The 24461-nt window shown below is 45.2% G+C and overlaps 1 protein-coding gene across 1 annotated transcript in view; it reads left to right on the top strand.

The window, feature by feature from the left end:
- Window positions 1-24107, top strand: part of PTPN21 (protein tyrosine phosphatase non-receptor type 21) — a 63838-nt gene extending 39731 nt beyond the window's left edge. The window contains exons 11-19 of the mRNA XM_032482477.1: window positions 6382-6442; window positions 7076-7160; window positions 11251-12692; window positions 16713-16850; window positions 17751-17972; window positions 20253-20381; window positions 20561-20795; window positions 21211-21371; window positions 21604-24107. Of these exons, the coding sequence (XP_032338368.1) occupies window positions 6382-6442; window positions 7076-7160; window positions 11251-12692; window positions 16713-16850; window positions 17751-17972; window positions 20253-20381; window positions 20561-20795; window positions 21211-21371; window positions 21604-21732 (2602 nt within the window). The 3' untranslated portion in view covers window positions 21733-24107. The remainder of the gene's footprint in view (window positions 1-6381; window positions 6443-7075; window positions 7161-11250; window positions 12693-16712; window positions 16851-17750; window positions 17973-20252; window positions 20382-20560; window positions 20796-21210; window positions 21372-21603) is intronic.
- Window positions 24108-24461: the final 354 nt, after the last annotated feature.

The following is a 24461-nucleotide window of genomic DNA, read 5'->3' as shown; positions in this document are numbered from 1 at the left end:
CCTTTATGCCTTTACCCTGTGGTTTTCTTCTTCATAGCACTAAGCACTTGAGTTTGTGTTACTTGTTTACTTGCTTGTTGTCTTTATCCCCTCCCAGTAGGTGAACGCCACTGCACTGCACAGCGCAGACGCTCTCCCTGTGCCGTTTACCCCGTATTCCCAGCGCCGAGCAAGGGCTGCCACAGTTGGCCTTGATGAGTTTGTTGAAGGAGCCTACAGGAGTGAGTGTGAAGAGCTCTGATTTGGGATGTCCGTGGTGCTGTGGGAGCCCTTCGGAGAAGGGCTCCTAACCCAGATCCACCACGTTAGGAAAGGCTTCCCAGCAAAATGGCATCTAAACTGAAGCCTGGTTTCACTCCATTCCCACACCCTTTCTTTAAGCTGTTCTCTCTCCTCTGGTCTGTTCTGGCTGCTTCCCGTCAGGTCTACCCTCCCCATCTCATCGGCTCTGGCCAGTCTTCTGAATACAGGAGCAAAAGACGTAGCACTGCTCTCGGTTACAGCTCAGGGCCAGTCTGGGCCGGCTCCTCTCCTCCGGCCTTCCGGAGCTGTGGGATGAAGGGCAGACTCCTGTGATCTCCTCTGGACCCATCTGCCCAGCTGACCCTTGATCCTGGCTCCTGGAACCCGTCAGTCCTACCATGCTGATGGCTCTCACAGCCCCAGGCCTTTGCTGGAATGCCCTTCCTCTTCTTGTCTAGAGGACTCTTCATCATTCTTCAAAATCCAGTGTCAGTGCTGCTGCCCTGGGGTCTGCCGTGCTTTTAGTTTGCTTAGTCCTCAGCACCACATTCAAAGTTGTAGTTTTTTCCCTACCATTTTGTACCTGTAATTCTAATTCAGTAAATACTTTCTCTGTCAAGCATTATGCTGAGAGCATTTATGTCCTCTAATTTTCTCCCTGTTTGGTACAATTATTATTGCCCATTCACAGATGAAGGTATGGAGACTTAGAGATGTGAAGGGTCATGCCCCTGCCATACAGCGAGTCTTTGGGAGCTGGGTGATGAGAGCCTGGGCCATAGTCACCACGCTGGACCGTCAGAGTAGTGCCGGTCTGCTGCTTTGACGGGGACCGGATGTGTCTGTCTTGTCTGATGGAGCTGCATGAGAACAGGGCCTCCTCGTGCACTTTGGTGGCAGGGTCTGGCAAGGCGCCCCGAGTGAGAGGGCTTAGTGAGTGACGAAGGCCTTGGCGAGACAGTAGCAAGAGTCAGAGCGCAGAAGAGCCCTTTTGCTCCAGGTCGATTTCCTTTTATTACTGATTATGAATTAGAGGGGAAAGGACATTTTGTTCCTTAGGGCCGGGAAATAAGGGGAAATGCCATGGAGGTGCTTTCTGTTTTATAGGGACCCAGGGTCTGAGAAAAGCTCTAGTCAAGAGCAACAGGCAAAGAGGCAGGCCTTCCTCTGGGACTTGTGAAGGGAAAGACTCTATTTAGGAGAACAGTCTAACGATTAGCACTGAAGCCCCTTTCCGCCTCTCCTCCCTCTGTCCCCACCACCCCTGTGTTTCTGTATGAGTCCCACTGCGGGTCTGCTGATGGGGTTTTGGAAAACATTAGCTGTCAGGGAGCACCAACCTTGCTTTCTTTGTGAATGTGGGAAGCCTCTGCTTGCTGCCTGGCTTGGAGTTCTGGGTGCATTTGTACATGAAAGTGTTTCCCCTGGTGGCTAAACTCAGTGCCACTAGTCCAAGGTAGTTGCATTTGGGGCTCCTCTGGGCTGGCCTGGCTGCCCAGCCATGAGGGGCATTATTTTTTGTGCAGAAGTGTGTTCTGCATAGAGCAGTAGATATGCAGTCTATTGGACCATGGCCTCTTCATAAATTCAAAGCCTTTCATAAGTTTAAGAGTGTTCATGATATTAAGCCATCATTGCCTCAGCTCATTCTGTTTCTGGAAAATGATGGAGAATCAGTCATTTTGAATAAACTATAAAATATCTCTTTCCAGTAGACATCCATTACTTGGTGGTGGTCAGTACTTTTTTAAAAAAGGTTTTTTGGCAAATCGCCACCTGGTGATAGTTTTAAAGTTTAGAGGGAAAATAAATAAGTCATTGGGGGGTTTTTTGTGTGTGTGTGGTAAATGATTCCGTCTTAGAAATCTCATTTTTGTCATATTACTATTTATTGTCAAATATAAATAAAACCACATTTATATTAGGTCTTAAGTTGCGTATATTGTATCTGTATAAGGAAAATATGAATGTTTTTAAAGTGAAATAATTATGTTTAAATGGCTATTTTTCCACATTAAAAAAAACTCTACATCTAGTGAGTATGGAAGTCCATTTCTATGGATTATTCCCGTGTAATATTTATGATGGAAGGTACCCACTTCATTCTATGGGAAGTGAATATACCACTTGTTCCTCAGGTAAAGGAAATGAATTCTTAGCTTTTAATATTTTGATGGATAATAAAACTGAAAATAACTTTAATTTTTATGGTCATTTCTTTTAAGGCTCTCAACCTAGGCTATGTTTAGTCACATTTACGACGATAATGACTCTGAATTATTGGCAGACTTGTTCTCGTGGTCCAGATGGGTAAACTGAAGTGTGATGGGCATGTAAGGAGCCCACAGCAGGCCTGGGACTGGACGGTGAATCCTGGGCGTCGGGTTCGGGCTGCAGCCACCGGTGGTTCAGGAGATGGATTCTGCTTGTGCAGAAAGGAGGACTTTACTCCTGAGTGTCCCCCTCCCCACTCCTCAGTCCTGATACCTAGTCTAATGCTGTTTGGGATGGCCTTTCGTGATTCCTCTAACCTTGGTCTAGATGACTATTAGAATTTATAGGATGGCGTTACCCATCTTCAGTCTTGCCCCCTCTCTCCGCTTTCAAAGTACTTTAGGTGACAGAATCATCTTTTTGTGTCACCCAAGCCTGAAAAATGTTAGAAATGATACTGGGCCCTAAACATTTCTTTAGGGTTGGGGTAGAAGTTAAGTGAGATGTCAGTTTCTTAGGTCAAATGACTCCCCTCCCCCTCCCCCAAGGCCGAGCCCCAGAACTGTAGTCAGCCTCTTGAATTAAATGAGAAAGCCTGGGAGAGTCTTGAGAAGGGTGTTGGTATAGGAGGCTTTTCTCTCTCCTCTTTGTGGGGAAGGAGAGGGGAAGGGGATGATGGTATTCCCCAACCTGAAAAGCATGTGGTAGAAGTTTCAGTAGACTTTCTCTGAAAAGGGACGTTAGACTCGGCCACCAGCGGCCGCTTGCTGAGCACAGTCAGAGGGTTGGCGCGCGTTCCCCGCAGTTTGGGGCTGTCGGTGAACACAGCGGCCAGTGGCTGCCTCTGTTCTGCAGACTTCTGTGGTCGGGGGGGATAGACTGGAGTGGGCCCTGCCTGGAAGGAGATAGGGTTACCCCACTTCTTCTAGGCTGACTGCAGTGTCTGAAGAGACTAGGAGGCCTGGAAGAAGGGAGCAACCCCTGTCCCATTAAAGGAAAGTCATTGAGACCAACATTTTCTAGGTATTTCCACCACCCAGCAAACTTTCTGTTCAACAAAATCTCCTCTGCACTAACTATAAATATGTAAGAAAGGAAGCTCCTAAAGCGAAGTTCAGACAGCTGTTAGAAATAGGAACTTGGCTGCTAGATGCTCAGCAGGGAGCATCAGCTTCAGGCCTCAGTCACTGTTGCATTCATTTGTTGAACAAACAGTCGACGTGCTCCTTGTGTGCCAGGCACCAGTGGTACCAGGTGTGTCCTCTTGCCTTTGTGGAGCTTGCAGAGCTTTTGATGTTGGGGAGAGGGGTCAGACGAATAATCAGCTGTGAGGAGCACGTGCTCAGGACTCTGACAGACTGCCTGATTCAAATGCCAGTTCTGCTGCTTATTTGCCATGTGAGCAGGAGCAATTTACTTCATCTAAGTATGTTTCCTCATCTGTAAAATCAGGATAATAACCAGCCTCCCTCATGGGGCTGGAGTTTGGATTCCATTAGGTAACCACGTGTAGCCTTCTCTTATTTTGCTTCTCCAGTACACACATTCCAGTAATTTTTTTTCTTCCTAAGTTCTTCAGCTGTCTCATTTTTAGCAGCACCAATCAGCACAGTGACTGCCCCAAAACACAACCGACAGTTCCACCATTCTGTCTTGGGTACTAAGTTTAGGATAGCTGATCTCACAGTAACCGCATTTACGAGAATGTTGGCAAGAAGAAAGAGGAGGTTAGAATATTAGAACTGATGGTGAGACTGCCTACATCAGACAGTTTGGCAGGAGGAAGACATCCTAGTTTGTGTTTAGCAGAAGCTGCTTTTGCGGGGGCAGTGTCACCTCCATCCTGGGTGCTACCAGCAAGGTGCCAAAATAGATCCCTCATGTGGGAGTTGCCACCTACGCTCCTAAGCTCTGCATCCTTGGAGTCTGTGTTTAATACACTTAAGTTTATTTTTGCTCCCGGCTGGGCAACTCTGGGCATGTTGTTGGAGGATTCTATCAGCAACCTTTCTCCCTGTCTCTGAATTTTGAATTTATAGTACTTTAAAATTTCAGTCAATTTCATGAGTCTCTGTACTAAATACAAACCTCAAAGGACCCAGTTTGCCTAAACCTAGCACTGACAATGGAGTCTAAGCAAAGGGAAAGTAAATTTCAAGGCTACAAAATGCAGTGTCTTCAAATTCTGGACACTGATTATAGGAATGTATTAATATAGTAGTTAAGGAGTGTTTAAAAAAAAAAGGCTCAGGCACACCCTCTTGATTTGCTTCTCTAAGGAGTTCTCCTCCTCCTTTACCAATATAATGCTTTACCAATTGATAGAGGTATTTTGCAATCTAATAGAATTAACGTCCATTTTATTATTGTTGAGTAACAAAATTACTGGCAGAATGAGCATCCTTTGGAAAAGAGACATCTTTTCTTCATCAACAATTTTAATACATTCCAATGATAATAAAAAGAAATTGTTAAAGAAAGCATTTAATTTAAAAAAGTCAACTCAAAAGCAATTGTAGCTGCCTGATAAGTTCCTAATAAGCAGTAATTTTCTTTAATCTCAAAAATCTGTAAAAATGAGCTAACATTTAGAGTTTGAATATAAAAAATTAGTTGTTAGAGTGCTAAGAATAGTGTTAATTTATGAGACATGAGATTTGATATTATGGCAAATTTACTGATTAAATAGAGCAAGTGTTCACTTTGTGATTATGAATTTTCTAGTAATTAGTCCCTACAACACTATAACCAAGGATCATAAAATATTTTTGTAATCAGTAATCACGTGTCACATAAGCTCATGAGCCAGGAACAGATGGTAAAAGGTTTTTTTAAGAATGCTTTGACAGGTTGGGGGAGGGTACATAGTTCAGTCGTAGAGCATATGCTTAGCATGCACGAAGTCCTGGATTCAATCCCCAGTACTGCCATTACAAATAAATAAAGAAATAAACCTAATTACCTCTCCCTCAGTACAAACAAACAACAAACAAAAAGTGTTTTGACAAAATCATGTCACCAACAAAGCCAAAAATCCTATGGGTTTAGGTTCCTAGATCTTATTTGCAATAAAACTAACCACACACAAGAACAAAAAAAAATGCCTGCCTCTGTTTTAAAAAGATAGAATTACAAAAGGACTTTTTTGTTTCTTGTTTTTGACCTACTTTTATTCAAAGATGGAACTTGTTGTGAATAGCTTAAAATCTCAGATTATCTGGTAAATGTCAGCCCACACTCCTTAAGATTCTCATTGCTTTTTAAAAAGTACACTTAAAACCAAAGAGAAGTTTTTTGTAAAGAAAGGTAAATGGATTTACCACAGGCCCGCTGAACCAATTTTTCTACTGTTTTACTTTCCCTGTCTTGGTTCCTTTGAGGAAATAGAGATTGTTGTCTCTGAAGTTACAAACTTATCTCTTCGTTAGTGTTTGTAGTCTGTGGTTAGCAGGCTCTTAATTAAAGGCACTTCCCGTTGCTTCTGGTGCTCAGGCTGGCGGCTGATGGTCACTCCTCAGTACTGTTAATGGAGGAGGTCAGTGCTGAGCCAGGCCCTTGGGATGTGTTTGTGGGTCCTCTAGCCTGGCCTCTGCTTATGATCCCTCCAGAGGTTCCACCTGCGGGGACCTGGGGAAGTTACTCCTGCCCACCCTCTGGTGGTCTCGGTGACTGATGCTCCCTGAGGAGCTCAAACCCTGGCATGCGGTCAGAGGAACCTGGGCAGCAGGAAGGGGCCGGGGCCCGAGTAAGGACAGGGGATCTCCTTTCTTTTCTCTAATTTACAGTTGGATTAGTTTGTCTTTTTTTGCTTGAGAAGATTTATCATTTTACCTTCTTACTAACTTATTTTGATAGCATGAGAAAATTATGTGTATATGAGCATATACATATATGCTCTTCTCAAAGACATGTCTTATTTTGTAGGCAAACTCAGACCGTCATAGTGAACCCGATTAGGAGGAGGTCTTCTTCAAGGATGTCTCTGGTAAGAAAGAAGGAAACATACAATTGCTTTTTTTCTTTTAGTGACATCATCTTCCTTAAAAATGTATGGTTTTGTCAGTGTTAATTTTTAGTTTGAGCCACAAAGGTGTGCTGATATTTGACCAATGACATGGTGAATTTTCCATAGGTTAAGCCTAATATTTATGTAATATATATAATATTTATTATATTGTACATATTTAAATGTTGGGTCCAACCTAATATTAAAAATGTTGACTATTAACCAAGAGTAGTCAGAAGTTAGTAGATATTTAAAATACTAGATGATTAAATATACTACGTATAAGCTTCTTATATTCAGTTGTTTATAAAAGAATTCAGGGGATTTGTGTCTGTTCCTTCTTGCTCTTAACGTTTTGGATACAGCTTGTTTTCTTGTGCTGTCTGATGTCTGATATCAGTGCACAGGGCCTGGCATTGCCATTCTGGGAAACAATGAAAAGACAGATATGGTAAGAGCTATGAGGTGTTCAGATTTATTTTTCGTATATAATATGTTTGGCTCCTTTAGAAGGGTTTTAATGGAGAGTAAGAAACCAGCAGAGAATTACTTTAGATGTATTACATAGGCAATGCGTTTTAACCCTATTTCCAACTTTCCATTTCTTTAAAGCCTAAACCCCAGCCCTACGTGATGCCTCCCCCACCCCAGCTGCATTATAATGGACATTATACAGAACCATACACTTCTTCCCAAGGTAAAGTACACTATTTCTGAAATGCCTTACAGAAGTATTATAATTTGAATAAATTACAAAGACTTGGAGATCTTGAAGTGGGGTTAATTTTTGGCTGAAGTTACATCCAAAACTATGGCCAGGATTATAACCGTCCTAGATTCATAGAAGAAGCTGCTGTTAAAGTCAGTTTTTGGACATGGGTAGAAAACACGCAGCATCAGATTCTGACGCTCAGATGGTCCCAGATTTGGCCCGTGGGCGCTCCTTCAAGCTGGCTCCTTTGTCTTGTTAACATGCCCCCGGAGCCTTGAGCGCTTCCTTGCTTTCCAGCACAGGATGTCCCAGGCTCATTTTGTTTTTCTCCCACCTGTAAAATTTAAACATTTTATTTTTACTTATTTTTGTTTATTTTTCACATAATGAGTATAGGGAGCTGTATTTAAGACATCGCCTCCAAAGTACAGACCTTTACTCTCTGTCTACAAAGCTCTGGTATAAAGGCTGAGGAGATTTATGCAGAGAAGTAATTCCACATCTTAAGAAGCTTAGAATCTAGTGGTGGGGGATGAGACAAGTGCACAAATAACTTAAATACAAAGAGAACACGATGGTTGTAATGAGACAGAGCAAGCAATTCCTGTGCCGTTGAATGGAAGAAAGACTCTCATATTTGAGAGATTGAGAAAGACTTTTTGGATCTCAAAAGATGGGTGCATTTCAACAGGTAGAGAGAGAAGCGGGTCCCTGATTGGGACTGCTGCTTCTGGTTTTTTGGGGGGATAGTGAAAGCCACGGCACAGAACGAGGAAGAGGGTGTTTGGACTCACTCCCCCAGGGAACTGGGAGGACATGGTGCCTGAAGGGACCTAGAGGGTGGGTGATGATGCACTGTTGGTGCCAGGCCTCCTGTGTAAGATGGGACACGCCATGCAGTGTAGTGAGGTGGGCAGGAGGGGGTGGATTTGGGTGTGGATTCCAAGAATGTCTATGTCAGGATGTTTTTTTTACCTTCTTCACCATCTTCCTTGCATGCTGCCCTGTCTGATTTTTTAACCCCAGCCCCTCCCACTTCTGGGAAAAGGCTCTTCTCTCTGTGTTGTTACTGTTTCCTTGCTGTTTATCCCTTTCCCCTGATCTGCAAGCATCCTCATATTTTTTCCTCTCCTCTCTCTCCAGACTGCAGTTTGAGTTATTTTTTCCTTTCATTTTTCACCGCACTTCTGAGAGTCATACCTTTGTGCTGCTTCTGTTTGTTGGTTAGCTGTTTACTCCTCCCGCCTTTGCTACCCTGGTCCAGCTGCCCTCTCACAGATCCCCGGCGCCCTGCACATACTCCTTACCATCGGATTCCAGCATTCTGCCCTTTTGAAAAACCTCTCTCTTCAGTGCACGGGGTTCTCCCTCCCCCTGCACCATCTCTGAAGGTCTGCCCGTGGCCCCCCCTTCCTCTACAGGCTTCCACAGCCATCTCATCCACGCCTCAGATTTCAGAGGATGACTGTCACTTCTGTATTTCTCACCCCATCGTCACTCCTGTGCTCCAGCCCCACATTTCATCTCCCTGATGGTTGTCGGGGCAGTTAAGGAAGCTACTGCATGTGAGCCGCCAGCCGGGTACCTGGCCGGGTGGCAAGCACTCAGTGAATATTATCAGCTACTACAGCTTGCTGAAAACTAGCATACTGCACTTGCCTTCATCACTATTCCAGAAGCCAGTCCCTTTTCCCACGTTCCTTGCTTCTTTACAATGAAGACACTGTTCCTGATTACTTGGATTCCAAACTACATGTAACTTCCTTCCTTTTTGCCCTCAGCACCCAGACAGTTACAAATCCTATTGCCTCTAATTAATTTCATGTAACTCTCTTCTGTATCCCCTTCTCCCTGTCCCTCTGCTCCAGATCTTATCTAGTTCCTTCTTTTTTTTTTTTTTTAAACCTCTCATTAGTTATTGCATCACAGGTGCTGATGTCCTCAGTCCCCACTCTCCCTGGTGCCCCATTCAGTGGCCAGTCTCATCTCATCCCACCTCCTTGATGAGTGTTCCTTTGTCTGGTGGTCAGCATTCTCAGCAACGTTCGCTCTGCTACTTTTCCAGTCTCATTCCCTGATGTTCTGCACTCCTCTCTAGCTACCTGGTCCTCTAGCCAGACCGAGTGTACCCTCTATGTGGAGTCTCCCGGCTTTGCCTGCACAGCTCTGTCACCCCTGGTGCGCTTACCCAGGCACTCTCCTGCCCACACGCTTCCGCCCAGTCAGGATGGGCGAGGCTGTGCTGCATGAACAAACAATTCTAAACTCTCAGCGGCTTACCCAGGGAAGCTTGCTTTTGTGTACTGGCAGGAGGGCTCTGCTCCACCTCAGCCTGCCTCAGGGGCTCGGGCTGGGGACCCTTTCCATGTGAAATGTTGGTCAGGGTGGCAGGGAGAAGGGAGCAGAGAAATTAGTTCTGTACCTCTGCTCACTTTCCCTTGATTGTTACCAGTCCCATGGCTGCGCCTGCCTTCCGGAGGTGAGGAGGCATATCCAGTGTGCACTCAGAGGCCGAGAGCCCGGCGGCTGGCCGATGGAGCCCCTCCCAACCACCCCTCACGGCCCCCTGTTGCCCTGTCTTCTGCGAGGTGGTTCTTGGTCTTCTCCTCCCTGTCCCCCTCGGCTCAGCCCAAACTGGAAGTGATCCTTCCCTCCTCCGGACTCCTGTAACACTTACCTCCTTCAGTGGGAAAAGCTTCTTTGGATTATGGTATTAGGGTACATAACTTTCCCTTTTTATTTGTCTGGATTCCAGTCTTTCTCCCCACCCTCCATTAGTTCTCAGCATGGTCTTTTACACAAGCAGGCTCACAGATGGATGGTCTGCGGGACACACAGAGGAGCCTGGAGGCAGGGATGCCAGGTAGGCAGGTATAATGCTAGTCAAGACGGGCTTGAGTAAGGCTGAGCTGTGACAGAAGTGAGGACAGGGGGCTCCATAGACTCGGAGATTGCAGAGTGTTCCAGACACAAGAAATGGACAGGGACAAGGGAAGCATTGTGTCCCCACAGGAGGAACACAGTGATGCGCTGGAGGCCTCCCTCTTTGTGGCGGTGTGTGCCACGAGAGTGAAGTCCACACATGAGACTGTGGTACATTAACTTCGATAATCAGTTGTCACTGAAACCATCCTGGGGCTTTTGAATCACAAAAAGAATGCTTTTCAACAGCAATTCTCCGATGATCTTGACGGCTACTTTCCATTGAAGAGTTAGAAATCACCCTCATTAATTTTTCAGGTGAACTGCAGATTGGACAGAAGAAACGTGCCTCCCTCCAGCCCCGAGCAAGGGCACACACACAACCACTGCGGATTAGATTAGACTCCTGATTCTGCTAGCTGTGGACCCCCCGTCTTACTGAGGGGTGGGGGCCGGAGCAGGAGCAGGCGTGGCTGTCTTAGCAATGTCTTCTTGGCTCCTGGCCCCTGGTGAGGTCTAGAGCTACTGGTGACCCTACTGGGCCTGCATAGGCTCAAATCCAGCTGAACTATCGCTCTTTTGTCTTCATTTGGAAGAACCTATACAACCAACCTAGAGTTTCATTTAAGGAAAATGTATACAGACAGTTGGTGCTTGAACTAGCTCAGCATCAGCCCAGCTCATCCCCAGGAGGGAGGGAAGGCCAAGTCAGAGACCCAATTCAGTTAAACACGTGTCTCTGCCCGTAGCTCCCTGTTGTTCCAGAAAGTCTGCTTTGTGTCTCTAGTGAAGCACATGTTTTTGACTTTCAGGAAAAGACAATATTTTGTGGTACAATTGTACTCTTAATATTGGATTTAAATTTGACTCATCTTTACTGGGTATCAAGTCTTGAACACCGCCCTTAGCGTAGGCAAAGCCATCCCCTTCTATAGACAAGAAGGCCGGGGTTCCCTGGAAAGGATGTGTCCAGGGTTGCTCAGAGTGGTGTAGGTAAAGCCGAGTCATTGCAGCTTGGAGTTTCATCAGCTATGTCAAGAATGTCATCAGCGCCTGGGGCCTGTCTCAGTATTTGTCTATAGAGTAATTGGTCCAATTTAATACATTTAACAAATCTCATTTTAAAATGCATTTTAAATGTTTCCCCCCTCAGACAACCTCTTTGTGACCAACCAGAACGGGTACTACTGCCACTCTCAGACAAGTCTGGATCGCGCCCAGGTTGACCTTAGTGGTCGCATCCGGAATGGCAGCGTCTACAGCGCACACAGCACCAGCTCCTTAAATAACCCTCAGCCCTACTTGCAGCCATCGCCCATGTCCTCGAACCCAAGTATCACCGGGAGCGACGTCATGAGGCCGGACTACGTGCCGTCGCACCGGCACAGCGCCTTGATCCCGCCGTCCTACCGCCCGACCCCGGACTACGAGACGGTGATGAAGCAGCTGCACCGGGGCGCGGCGCCTGCCGAGAGGCACAGCCGCTCGCTACGGAACCTCAACATCGGCAGCTCGTACGCCTACAGCAGGCCCGATGCCCTGGTCTACAGCCAGCCTGAAATTCGGGAGCACGCCCACTTTATGTCTCCCCAGTCGGCCCACTACCCATTCAATCTCAATTACAGTTTCCACAGCCAGTGCCCCTACCCCTACCCCGCAGAGAGGCGGCCGGTGGTGGGCGCCGTCAGCGTGCCCGAGCTGACCAACGTGCAGCTCCAGGCCCAGGATTACCCAGCCCCGAACATCATGAGAACGCAGGTGTACCGCCCGCCGCCCCCCTACCCCTACCCGAGGCCCGCCAACAGCACCCCCGACCTGTCCCGCCACCTGTACATCAGCAGCAGCAACCCGGATCTCATCACCAGGCGCGTCCACCACTCGGTGCAGACGTTCCAGGAGGACAGCCTGCCGGTGGCCCATTCCCTGCAGGAGGTCAGCGAGCCCCTCACGGCGGCGCGGCACGCCCAGCTGCAGAAGAGGAACAGCATCGAGATCGCGGGGCTGACCCACAGCTTTGAAGGCATGAGGCTGAAGGAGAGGACCATGTCGGCGTCGGCGGCGGATGTGGCGCCGCGGGCTATGTTGGCGGGCTCCCAGCCAAACGTCGTCCTGGAGAGAACGAAGCGAGACGAGGCGGACGAGCAGGAAAGCCTGAGATATGGTCACAAAAAGTCTCTTTCAGACGCCACCATGCTGATACACAGCAGCGAGGAGGAGGAGGACTTTGAAGAGGAACCCGGAGCCGGGGCGCAGCTCTCTCCTCACACACGGGAGTCCCGGGGCAGCTACTCCCAGGAAGCACAGCTCGGCTGCCCCTGCGCCTCCGTCTCCCCGGGGGCCGGCCCTCTGCACATCCTCGAGCCCAAGTCCCACGTCACCGAGGCGGAGAAGAGGGGGAGGGACGGCAGCCCGATTCACATGCTGGCTGAGGCCCAGCGGCCCAGGAGGGACGGGCTGCTGACACCGTCCATGTCCGAGTCCGACCTCACCACGTCCGGGAGGTACCGCGCCAGGAGGGACTCTCTGAAGAAAAGGCCGGTGTCAGATCTCCTCTCGGGAAAGAAGAACATCGTGGAAGGACTTCCACCGTTAGGGGTGAGCCATCCAAGGAGCCAGGGGTCCCTCACCCGACCGAGAATACTGCCCTTTATGCCTGGCTTGCCTCACCGCCTTCTGCGCTTTAGCCGTCTTTTCTTTGACTCATCACTTCTGATGTTTTTCAGCTTTTTTTCTTTTAACTTTGTCCCACCCCCCTCCATACACATTTTACCCTATTTTTGTCTTATTTTGGAACACTGAGTTTGATTATCTCTGGAAATAATGGGGATTGATTCGGATTCTGGTGGTTTTGCTAGAAATGAATAACTTAGATGAAGCAGAAGGTAAACCTAAGAGGCTCTGTGGAAAGGACCAGAAAGGGCGCATGGGATGTTTTAATAACGCAACATTAGGGAAAAAGAAGTTAAGATTTCATGATTTCAGCTGAGATTGCTTTGTAAGCCACTCGTGGAAGTACCCTGCTGTGGGGGTGCAGGGCCCAGGGCTGCTCTTGCTCAGCTGCTCCTGTGAGGTCTGAGGGACACGTGCCGGAAGTGTCCCTAGCGTGTTCCTTAGTTGCAGTCCCTGCGGGTGCAGCCTGGATGCTCGGCTGTGATCGCTGAGGGCTGTGATTCTGAGCTGGGAAGGGAGCACGTCACCAAGACATAAAACCCGAGAGCTGCAGGTCTGTTTAAAAGAGAGATTAAGTGAACTGAGAACCCGGGGAAGGCCCCTTGTAGAAAATGCAGCTCCTTAACATTCAGCATGATAAATAACCATGATTTAAGCACTTCCTACCTACTTGAAGCAAAATGTAGAAGAGCTTAGCATCATCTCTAGCTGCCATTCCCAGGGCGTTTACTGAGCACGCCGTCTGCTTTACCATGTACAGTTTACAGCAGGCTTATTGTTCCTACGGATGAGGAAATAGACTCTGAGATAGTAAGTAACTTTTCCAAGGTCACACAGCTAGTGAGTGACTGAACTGGAATTTTAAACCCATATTTATCTCTGCAACTTGTTCTCCTGTCTTCTATACTGTTCCACATTAAGGTATATTTTATTAAGTAATAATTGCTTGTCTGAGCTTTGCTGTTGTGTCTTTCCACGGAAGCCCTTGAACTTTGGGTGCCTCAGCTTTGCCCAGGCGTTTGGGCCTTGCCATGTCACCGTGCCCACTCTGAGTCCTCTTGCTGCACCCCTCTGGAGTCCGGCTCCTCCTTGTCCAGGCCTCCATTCCCTGTGTTCTGGGCTCCGGCCAAGCGAAAGCGGTTAAGTAGCCTATCCATTCTGTCCCGCGCTGCTCCCAGGGACCCGGCAACTAGGACTCCTCCCCCATCTCTGCTGGTCGGCATATCCAGACTTGAGGGCCCATGGAAAGTGTGGTTCTGGCCCAGTGTAGCTCCTCTAGGATGCTGTAAACATCTTCATAAGCAGGAGAAAAAGTCACATAGTATCATAGTGCTTCTGAAATAGATCAGTACAGGTAGACTAAAACTACGTACAGCAGTGCCATGGATTTAAATGTATTTTCTTCTAATGGATTTGAATTGCAAGTTTATTTTTAATTTTTCTTGGGAATACACTCTTACTCATCTGCCTGAAGAGTGAAGGCCAATGTCTCAGGTCTGCTGCAGCGGAGGGGATGGGCTCACAATCAATGATTCAGGCTGGGGACAAGATGTGGGTGTGTCTTCCAAAGTAACTCTGTCCTGAGCTAGCTGGCGGGGCCCTCTCATGGTTAACACTCTTCTCTAATTACAGCAAGAACTGTCCATCGTTTTTATGTGACCTGGGTCTCTTCCCCAGATGATACTTGCTTTGAATAGAGTTTAGTGTTCAAGCCTGTTGTCCCTGTAGTTTTGAATGGGCCTAGCAAGTTCTGCTAGATCTGAGGACTTTGATCAGTCTGGTTCTCTAAAAATACAAAATGTCTCCTTCATTGACCTTTAAGACCTACAGTATTAGTGAGGTTATGTGATTGGACCATGCTGCTGCCCCTCTTTTGGCATAAGGGATCTCCTTACTTGAAGACTGTGAGTGGTGGCTCTGGCCTAGGGAAACCTGGGTCTGAGTCTCAGCACTGCCGTCCATTCGTTCCCTGCCAGTGGACTGGGTCCTTCACGCACCAGAACCTCAGCTTCTCCATCTGTACCACGGGATGGTCACCCCTCCTCTGCCTGCTGTGGCACTGTGTTAGGTCCCACATAAGGTCAGGCGTAAAAGGTGCTTTCTGAATTCTAGTGATACTGCATAACTGATTTTAATGCAAAGTTTTTATTGTTTTAACCCCGATTACTGTGTATAAAGAGGCAGCTGTGTGACTTTGGGCCAACTGCTTACTCTCTGACTGGTTGTCTCATTTGTAAATGAGATGACCGAAGAGAGTTGCTGGGGGAGTCAAGTGAGATCCTGGCACGTAGAAAGTGCTCAGTCAAGTTTAACTTATTACTGTGAGATTGCATCATACATTTAGCTGACTGACTTCCTAAGAGATGAAGAGCCCAACCCCATGCTAAACCTTCTGGCCCCCTTCAGAGTAACTTGGAGGCCATTATTTTAATTGTTACAGCCAGCGAATTATACTAATGTGAATTATGGTTTTAGAGGTTTCATACTAAAAACAGTGAAATAAATTACAGATAAGCAGGAACATTTGAGAATTCTCCACCCATCTCCACCTCCAGGGTTTGATTGCTATCAGAAAAAGGTGGACTGGTTTGAGTGCTTGTCTGTCTACATAAAGTGTTTTTGTTTCACCCTTAGTCTTGTGTGGTGGTTCTCACTGAAGAAATCATTGTATGAGTTGTACATTTAAGACCATGTCTTTGCACGCTAAGGGCTAAATAAGGGGTATTTGAAGTGAGTTTTGACACTATGCCCCTTTCTTTAAGTACCTTTAGAACTGACCTTACAACCAGTTGGCTTCATCCAGCATTTCTTTGCTGGGGCATCGTGAGCCATTTTTAGGCCAGGAAGTGCTGGGCCACCTCTACTGGCTGGCAGGAGCTGACTGTTCAATTTTCAGTGTCTCATGAGCTGGTTGATAATAAACTGGCAGATGAAAGTTAGCCGTGGTGAGACTATTTGCACTGCAGAACCTGGCAAACTTTACACAACTCCTCGCCTCCCCACCGCAAAGCCCAGTGTTAAACATTCACCAGTTTTGTGCACACATGAGAATCACGAAATTTTAAGCCTCAGCAGGAACCTTTTAGTCTCTATGCCTCTCTCTCTCCCCCCCAGGCTGATAAAGCTGGAGTAAAGTTGATTTCATTTGTGAGACAGAACTGAGAAAACCATTTATAATTATTATAAATGCTTATAATTATAATAGGTCATTATAATTATTATAGCTTCCAAGGAGGTGTAGACTGTGGAGGGAGACTTGGCATTCTTGGGCTTGTTTGCCTGAGAGGGGAAAATCATTGGCTTTAGTAATAACTTAGGAAACACCAGTTTTCGGAGACAGGGTTCTGACAGTGCCCTGTCTTATCCCCTCTCCTCCTGGTGTAATGATGGAGATTTCAGCCCTGCTGTTTTCCTCACTTGAAAATGTGTGGTTCTGAGAGGTGCGGTGATCTAATCCAGGTCACACAAGTCTGCAAGGGAATAGAGCCACCACAGAAAACAATTTTTTCAGAATGATTTAAATAATTTGTATTTTTAAAAAATTATAAAAGCTTTTTACTATCAGGTGACCACTTTTAAACCCTTTTTGTGGACTGCAGCTCATGCTTTTGTGTGTGTCGTGGTTTGATGTTTGGGAGTTCCATGAAAGAACGCTGTCTGCTGGGAGCCTCACCCTTCATTACAGCGGAGCCCTGAAACCAGTTGCATTTCACAACCTTGTATCTGGAAGATTTATCAGGGCTTTGGCCTTGAAAGGAATGTCTTCCTCCTAATATTAAACAACTGTGCGTGTGTATGTGTGTGTGTGAAGGAGTGTCTCTCCTGTGGTGACTGGTTTAGGAGAGGCCTCCCTCTCTTTGTTTCCCGTCGTGAGTCGATTGAAATTTCTTTTCAAACGGATTGTGTTTATGTATATTTGATCTATCTCTATAAATATTTTTATAGGGAATGAAAAAGAGCCGAGTAGATGCAAAAAAAGTTGGTCCTCTCAAGCTGGCTGCCCTAAATGGACTCTCCCTGTCCCGGCTGCCTCTGCCTGATGAAGGAAAGGATGTGCCTGCCAGAGCCACGAACGATGAGAGGGTACGTGCCAGAGCCAGGCCTGGGCGCAGTGATGCACAGCTGCCTTCTGGGGATTTTACTGAATTTTCTGACACATTTGATAATCACAGATGAGTGTCAGGACTTTTGTAATCTGGATTTCAGAGTGGGGGTGAATTTCTAGCTAACATCTTCATAGATAATTTCAGACTAAATGATGACTTTTGTCTGTTTGTTTCTGAATGTTGTTCTTGACCTTCTTCTGACCGTCTGTGGCGGGCTTGATTTTTGATGGCCTGAAAGTTGGAGGAAATCTGCAAACAGATGAGTATACACACACACACAGGAGAGAAGGCAGACATTGACTCCTTGCATTATGTAGAAAACTTATCTCAACAGTGAACAGTTACTGAATTTTTCAAAACTTTCCTTGTGACCGAGATGTATTTGCTATGAGACTCTGTTATACCAAAATCAGATGGGCATGAATTATGCTAAGCAAAAATTAACTTACACTTGGACCCTGGAGATAGTACCAATATTGACTACTGTTTTCAGTTTTTTATATATCATACTATAAAATTGAAGCATTTATTCATAGAGGTTGAAATTGGTTATACTACTCTAGGACTTACTGTTCTCCAGGAGAATTTTTTGTTCTTAAGGGGTCACAGAATTGACTGTAGATTTAGAGGAAATGAATTCAACGAATTGTTTTAGGCTAATTATAACAGAACTTTGCATTGTATTTCTCACCAATAAGGCTATTTCATTTATTCTTTTATTGTTTTGGCTTTTTAAATTCAACTGTGGTTTCATCTAGAATTTTCAATATTAGATAATGTTAGACTTGAAGCAGAAAATGAGATTTCAGATGTACAATCAAAATGCAGCTGTGGCATGGGACAATATTCACATTATTTCCCACATTCTGTTTTTCAGTGTAAAATACTGGAACAGCGGTTAGAACAGGGGATGGTATTCACAGAATATGAAAGAATTCTTAAAAAACGGCTAGTTGATGGGGAGTGCTCAACAGCACGACTCCCTGAAAATGCAGAGAGAAATCGGTTCCAAGATGTCCTTCCCTATGACGATGCCAGAGTGGAGCTGGTCCCAACCAAAGAAAACAATACCGGCTACATCAACGCATCACATATTAAGGTGAGGGGAGTGTTTAGAGTGGTACTCAGGCTGGGAAGTTTCCAGTTAGATTACAAGAATGGTAAGAATCGTATTCATGTCTGTATTCTAAAAGCACCCTGGTTTTGAACCATCTTGACAAACTATGTATATTATAAGCTGGGAAATCCACATGCCAAGGGCTGGATAGAAAGTGTTTGCCAACAGAGCCGGGGTCACGTTTGTCCCTCCATGTGGTGAACCCCCCTCCCCCACCCCGGCATTGTTACCAGGTCTCCAGGACCACTTGCCTGACTTCAGAACTTTGTTCCTCTAAATCTGAAGACCTCTTTCTAGCTCTTAAGTGCTCTCAAGAGCAGCTGAATTGCTGCTTTTTCCTTTTCAGCATACCTACATGCATTTTTATGTGACAGAAGTGTCTGGGTTTTCTGATGGTGTTCACCAAAGCTTTTCCTTACGATGGTGCCATCTATGTTCTTTGCATAGTCTCTTAATCTTTTTTTTTTAATTTATTTTTTATTTTATTTTTTCAGTGGAGATACTAAGTAAGCATACACTCTGCCACTGAGCTGTACCCTCCCCCTTTACACTCTTAATCATTTTTAAAAATCATTTATTCTTCAAAGAAGCAGTGCCGCCTTCCCCCTGGAAACAGTATAATTTAACTGTGGTAACTGTTATATCCATTAAAATGGGAGAAGTGATGGTTCACAGCAGGAAGGTGAGCAAAGCCAGATGCTCTGTCTTCTCCATCATCATACTCTCTGTTCATGCCGGCTGGAGATTCAGTTCATTATTTTGGGAAGAGGATATTTCCTTATAGTGAATGAGTCAGTGTCTGTGGTCAGGTGTTATTTTTCTTCTTTCCCACATTTTACTTCGTTTGCCAGTGGTGTTTGACTGAGAGCATTCTACACTTGAGACTGGAGGGCCAGCTGTCGGCCTGTGAGTGCCGAGCTCTTCACGGTCCTTAGGAGTCTATGCACCTGGACATCATTTGTTTAAAACCGAGCACTTCTTTGGCATAGCTTATCCCGTCTCTCGTGACTGGGTGGATAAGCGTTGAATAATGCAGTTCTGTTGTGTTATTTCACATCTTCAGAGGCAACCTGGAGAGCAGTGGAAGGAGTCTGACTTCCAAATTCCTGGACTGACCACTTACCAGTATAGGACCTCGGTGTACTTATCTCTGAATAAATGAAGAAATTCCGACATGTCCCCCTTAGGCTCCCCCTCAGACCCTTCCTCCCTGATTCCTGTTTGTGGGGGGAACTGGTACCACCCACAGCGAGCCCAGTGGAGGATGAGGGGACTCAAGCTGCAGCCCTCCATGGGGGCACGGGCAGCAGGGTTTACACTCACAGGGCGGTTACTGTCGTCACTCACTAGCAGGGGAGCCGAGATTTAACCCAGATTCCCTGGTGACCCATCCTATAATTATTACACTGGACTGTTCTCAAGGAGGTTAAATTTTAAGTGGAAACTTAGCATCGTTATGGAGGATGACCCTGACCATCAGTTCAGCGGTGAGACTACCTTAGGCAGGAAGATTTTTCTTTTCTTCCCTAGAAATCCGACATTTAACTTAGGTTTTGGCTAAGTTGCTGATGCTTTATCTAGTGTGTTTAGTATTTCATGAGGGACAATTGTGTTTGAAATTTGGGGTACAGTGATGTTGATACTATTTTTGCAAGAAGAAGAACCCTAACAGCAATAACAACCACTTACTGACTGGGATTTCAAAATTGTAGAATAGATAAACAAGATTACACTGTATAGCACAGGGAAATATACACAAAATGTTATGATAACTCACAGAGAAAAAAATGTGACAATGAGTGTGTGTATGTCCATGAATGACTGAAAAATTGTGCTGAACACTGGAATTTGACACAACATTGTAAAATGATTATAAATCAATAAAAAATGTTAAAAAAAATAAAAAACAGAAAGCATAAGATAAAAAAAAAATAACCACCACTTACTGACGACCTGCCACGTGCAAGGCACCGCACATATTGACTCGCTCAACCCAGACAGCTTGAGGGTAGGTGGTATTTTTACTGTATAGGTGAGAACTGAGGTTTGGAGAGGGTAAGGAGATGGCCCCAGGTCACATAGATACGATGTGAATTCATAGTGCACACATATATAAAGGTGTCCGTAATGGAAAAAGAATAAGATAAAAAGTCTTTCTTCTGCTGAATAGTTGAGTTCTTTTTCAGTATTAGCATGAACAAATGTACATATGTGTATTATACACATAATAATTTTTTTTTTTTACACCTTTTCTAATTTCAGGTCTCTGTCAGTGGAATTGAATGGGATTATATTGCCACTCAGGGGCCATTACAAAACACCTGTCAGGATTTTTGGCAGATGGTGTGGGAACAGGGAATTGCTATTATAGCAATGGTGACAGCAGAAGAGGTAGGCACTCATTTCTCTTAATTGATTTTCTCGGCCTCGGAAGGACAGTTAATATTGATCATGTGGAATCCTGACCTTTAGAGAAAAAAGTAGAGTAGGGCTCTGAATTTCAGACATGCTCTCCGTGAAAGGGCATCCTTTGCTGGATCTTGTGTTTTGACTGGACTTGTCTTTCACAGGAGGGTGGGAGGGAGAAGAGCTTTCGCTACTGGCCACGCCTTGGATCCAGGCACAACACCGTCACCTACGGCAGGTTTAAGATCACCACCCGGTTCCGCACAGACTCCGGCTGCTACGCCACCACGGGCCTGAAGATGAAGCACCTTCTCACGGGGCAGGAGAGGACAGTTTGGCACCTCCAGTACACAGACTGGCCCGAGCACGGCTGTCCAGAGGACCTCAAGGGATTTTTATGTAAGTATCTTCATTCCCAGCACAGCCTCTGCCACAGAGAGGAAGACTTAGGTTCCTGAAACATTTCCTTTCTGTTGTCCCACATAAGCTTTGGGCTTGTTTTAAAATAAAAATTTTAAATGTTTAAGGGATGCTTCACAGAAGAGATTTTAAAGTATGACTTGGTAGTGAGCAGAGTGCCGTAACTGACTCTTAGGGGCTTTCTCCTCTGTTTTGTTTTGTAGACGAGGAAAGGGAAGCCCGGGCAGTCAGAGACTTGCCCGCGGTCTCACTGTCAGTTAACATCTGGGGCTGGTTAATCAGCACCCAGTGCTCTGTACCTGGAGTCTCCCCAGTCAGTGGAGATAATCTGAAAACTGTTAATTTGATAGGCCTTAATCCCTCTGTATTTTTCAATTTCACTGATGTCTCACAGCATACCTGGAGGAGATCCAGTCTGTTCGACGCCACACAAATAGTACAAGTGAGCCCAAAAGCCCCAACCCTCCGTTGCTGGTCCACTGCAGCGCTGGCGTGGGGCGGACCGGCGTCGTCATCTTGTCGGAGATCATGATTGCCTGTCTGGAGCACAACGAGGTGCTTGTTCCCTCTGTGGGTGAGGGGAGAGGTGGGCGGGGCGCCTGGCTGGGAAAGAGAGGGACCTAGTGGCCTAACGGCTCTTTCTGAACAAATGTCCTCGGGATTCGTTATAGAAGATGCCGAGGTAGAAAAGAGACTGTCTGCAGCCAGATTTCTGCTCGGACACCCGCTCCCCGCCCCTCTCTCTCCAGGTAGCCCCCTGCTCTCATCGCTGCTTCTCTCGATTTAGGTGCTGGACATCCCACGGGTGCTGGACACACTGAGGCAGCAGAGAATGATGATGGTGCAGACCCTCTGCCAGTACACGTTCGTCTACCGAGTTCTCATTCAGTTCCTGAAAAGCTCAAGGCTCATATAAGCTCCCACAGCTTCCTCCGGGGGACCTGATCATGTGAAGCGTTTACAGCTAAAGTGCTTGCCTAACTCATGCTTTCTCCTCGACACTCAACCCACGCAGAGCGCTACTCGGGACGTAAGTGACGGCGCAGAAGGAAGTCTGCAGAGCGCGAGGCTGAGGAGGGGGTTTACCTGGGGAAGAAGCTGGAGAAGAAGGACTTGGTTTCGAGGGCATTGCCTGCTCCAGTCTGTCCAGTCTGCAGTACTTGCACACTTTTGGCGATTGTATTTTCTAGATAATTCTCTTATTTCACAGAAGCTACGCTGGGCAATTCTGGCAATCATTAAGTCATATAGGTTTCTATCATAAACTAATTTTTGATAATGAAATTTTATTTTATGACTAAAATATTTGGGGTTTTCTTGTCCAGAAACTGAGCTTTCTGTGGTGATGATCCACAGATATGAGTGGTTCCTATATAACTTTGTATTTAAAACCATGTTATTATATTTCATTGTTTTGAAAAAAGTCTTGGGTACATAACAGTTTAGTTACCAAACCCAAAACTATAAGAATAATCTAAAAGTTATTTTGAAACATAGAAAACATTTTTATATTCAGAAAATTTTTTTATCCTAAAAATTCTATATATTTGTACCTTCTATATTTTCCAAATAAGAGTTCAACTTATTAAGGTACTGAAATGAGACAGTTAATGTAAGTTAAAGCTGGGAATGAAGGCACATTATTTAAAATGTATGAGAATAATCAGATTCACTATTGTTTTTCAGTATTACTCGTAAACCCAAATGAGTTTGATTTTATTGGTTGAAAATGAAGTGAAAAATAATTGCATAAGATGGTTTTAAGCACTTTTTTGTTGAAAACAACAAACCTGAGTTTTTAATGTTATATTGCTTTATAGATGAAACAGTAACAGCAGACATGTTGAAGGTGTCTTGGAAGAGATGAGTAAGTGTATGTAGGATGGCTCGGGCAGGAGTACGTGCCGTGCAAATGCAAGATGGTAAATGCAAGTTGCCTTCGTCTTTACAAAAATGCAGTATTATCTATACTCAGACTGAGATGCTGGGATGGAGAGTAGGGGCTTGGGAAGAGTCTGGGGGCTGACCCCCTCAGAGGTAGGTATTCCCGGGAAGTTCAGGACCCGTCACTGGCAACGACTCACTCTGTGTCCTTGAAGTTCTTCCATCTACACCTCTCTTCTTCTTTTTTTTTTTTTTATTTAACAAATCAGGTTTATATTATCATTAAAAGAAGCCTTGACCAGGCTTTGTTTTCTTTTGGTTGAAAGAAGGGAAGAGTTAGTAATAGCTCACCTCATCTCCCAGAACCGCAGCCCAGACTTGCGGGGTCACCAGAGATGGCTGTGGTATTCAAGAGGTACTGGAATTTTCGCTCCTTAATCCCCTGACTTCCCCCCAGGTCTGTTTTAGCCCCTTGCTGCTCCCATTTAGGCCCATCCCCATGGGCAGGACCAGGATGAATTAAAGGGGGGTGTCGCTTGGAGCCCAGGCTGGGGTGGCCTTGTCCCAGTGGTCACTGCAGGGGCGAGGAAGGACCTACAGGTCCGTTTCGCTGAGGAGCTTTCTCTTTCCTCTTCCTTCTTGAGGCTGCTTCTCCAAAATGCAGAGCTTCCAAAATGTCAAGTTCAGGGCTATTTCCCCAGATCACAGTATCCTAGGGACAATTCTGGTTCCCACGTTAACTCCTAAAGTGGTTTAACTCATTCTTGTCACTGTTAAGTGTGTGTTGTTGGCTGTGAGAACAGGATTTCTTTTAAACAGTGTATGTCTGCTTGCTCTGATCCAGACACAGCCATTTAAGAGGAAAATTCAGAAGATGTTAATGAAAATGAGTATTGAAAGTGGGCATGCTTCTCACTTGGGAACAAAGCATTCATTTTAAATCTAAAATTGTTTATAAAGGACAATAGACCCAAGTGTAAATATTCAGAAAGAGCATCCCAGAAGAAGGGAATAAGTTTTTTATTCTGATATTTCCCACCTCCATACCATATAAAGGACAGGAGTGTTTCTGAGGCTTTTTTTCTTCCATGGTATGTTTTTTAAAAATGCTTTTCTGTCAGATTGAAACATTTTGAAGTGTCCCATTGACAAGAACATATTGTAAAACAAAAATCTAAAGAGTAATATATGGTATGTTTGTGTTTCTGTTGTAATAATTTGATTATAAGAGAATTACTTATGAGGTCTAAGTTACACTGTATAAATGTCACTCTTAAAACTCGCATGTTTGACATAGCTTCTAAAACCCATGTAATTTTTGGTGTCCCTTTCGAATTTTTAAACTTTTAATTAACAGTTAGTGAATTTGAAAGTATTTCTGAATAAAAATGAATCTACATTACTGGACTTTGAAGTCATGTGATTTTTAAGAGGGAACGGTAGAACGCTGAGGTCTCACGGGCTCACCGTGTCTGAACTGAGGACATGTCTGTCTGCTGAAGTTCCACTATGCTTCAGCATTTTAGTGTCCTTTAGTTCCTTGATACTCTTAATTTCTTATTAAAATTACCAAAATGTACATTTTCACAGAAAGTAGGTTATAAACCAGTGTTTTCCACTGACCAATTTTGGCATCTTTGGCATCAGCTTTCCTGATGAGTGGGATCTTTTGATAAAATATTCTAGTTGTTTTGAGAACAGAAAGTATTCATTTTAGAATATCATTTGGAATGTTAATTGCAGTCATTATTACTTATTTTC

The sequence above is a fragment of the Camelus ferus genome, chromosome 6, assembly GCF_009834535.1.
Source record: "Camelus ferus isolate YT-003-E chromosome 6, BCGSAC_Cfer_1.0, whole genome shotgun sequence".
NCBI classification, from domain to species: Eukaryota; Metazoa; Chordata; class Mammalia; order Artiodactyla; family Camelidae; genus Camelus; species Camelus ferus.
This window is presented reverse-complemented; position numbering and strand designations above follow the sequence as displayed.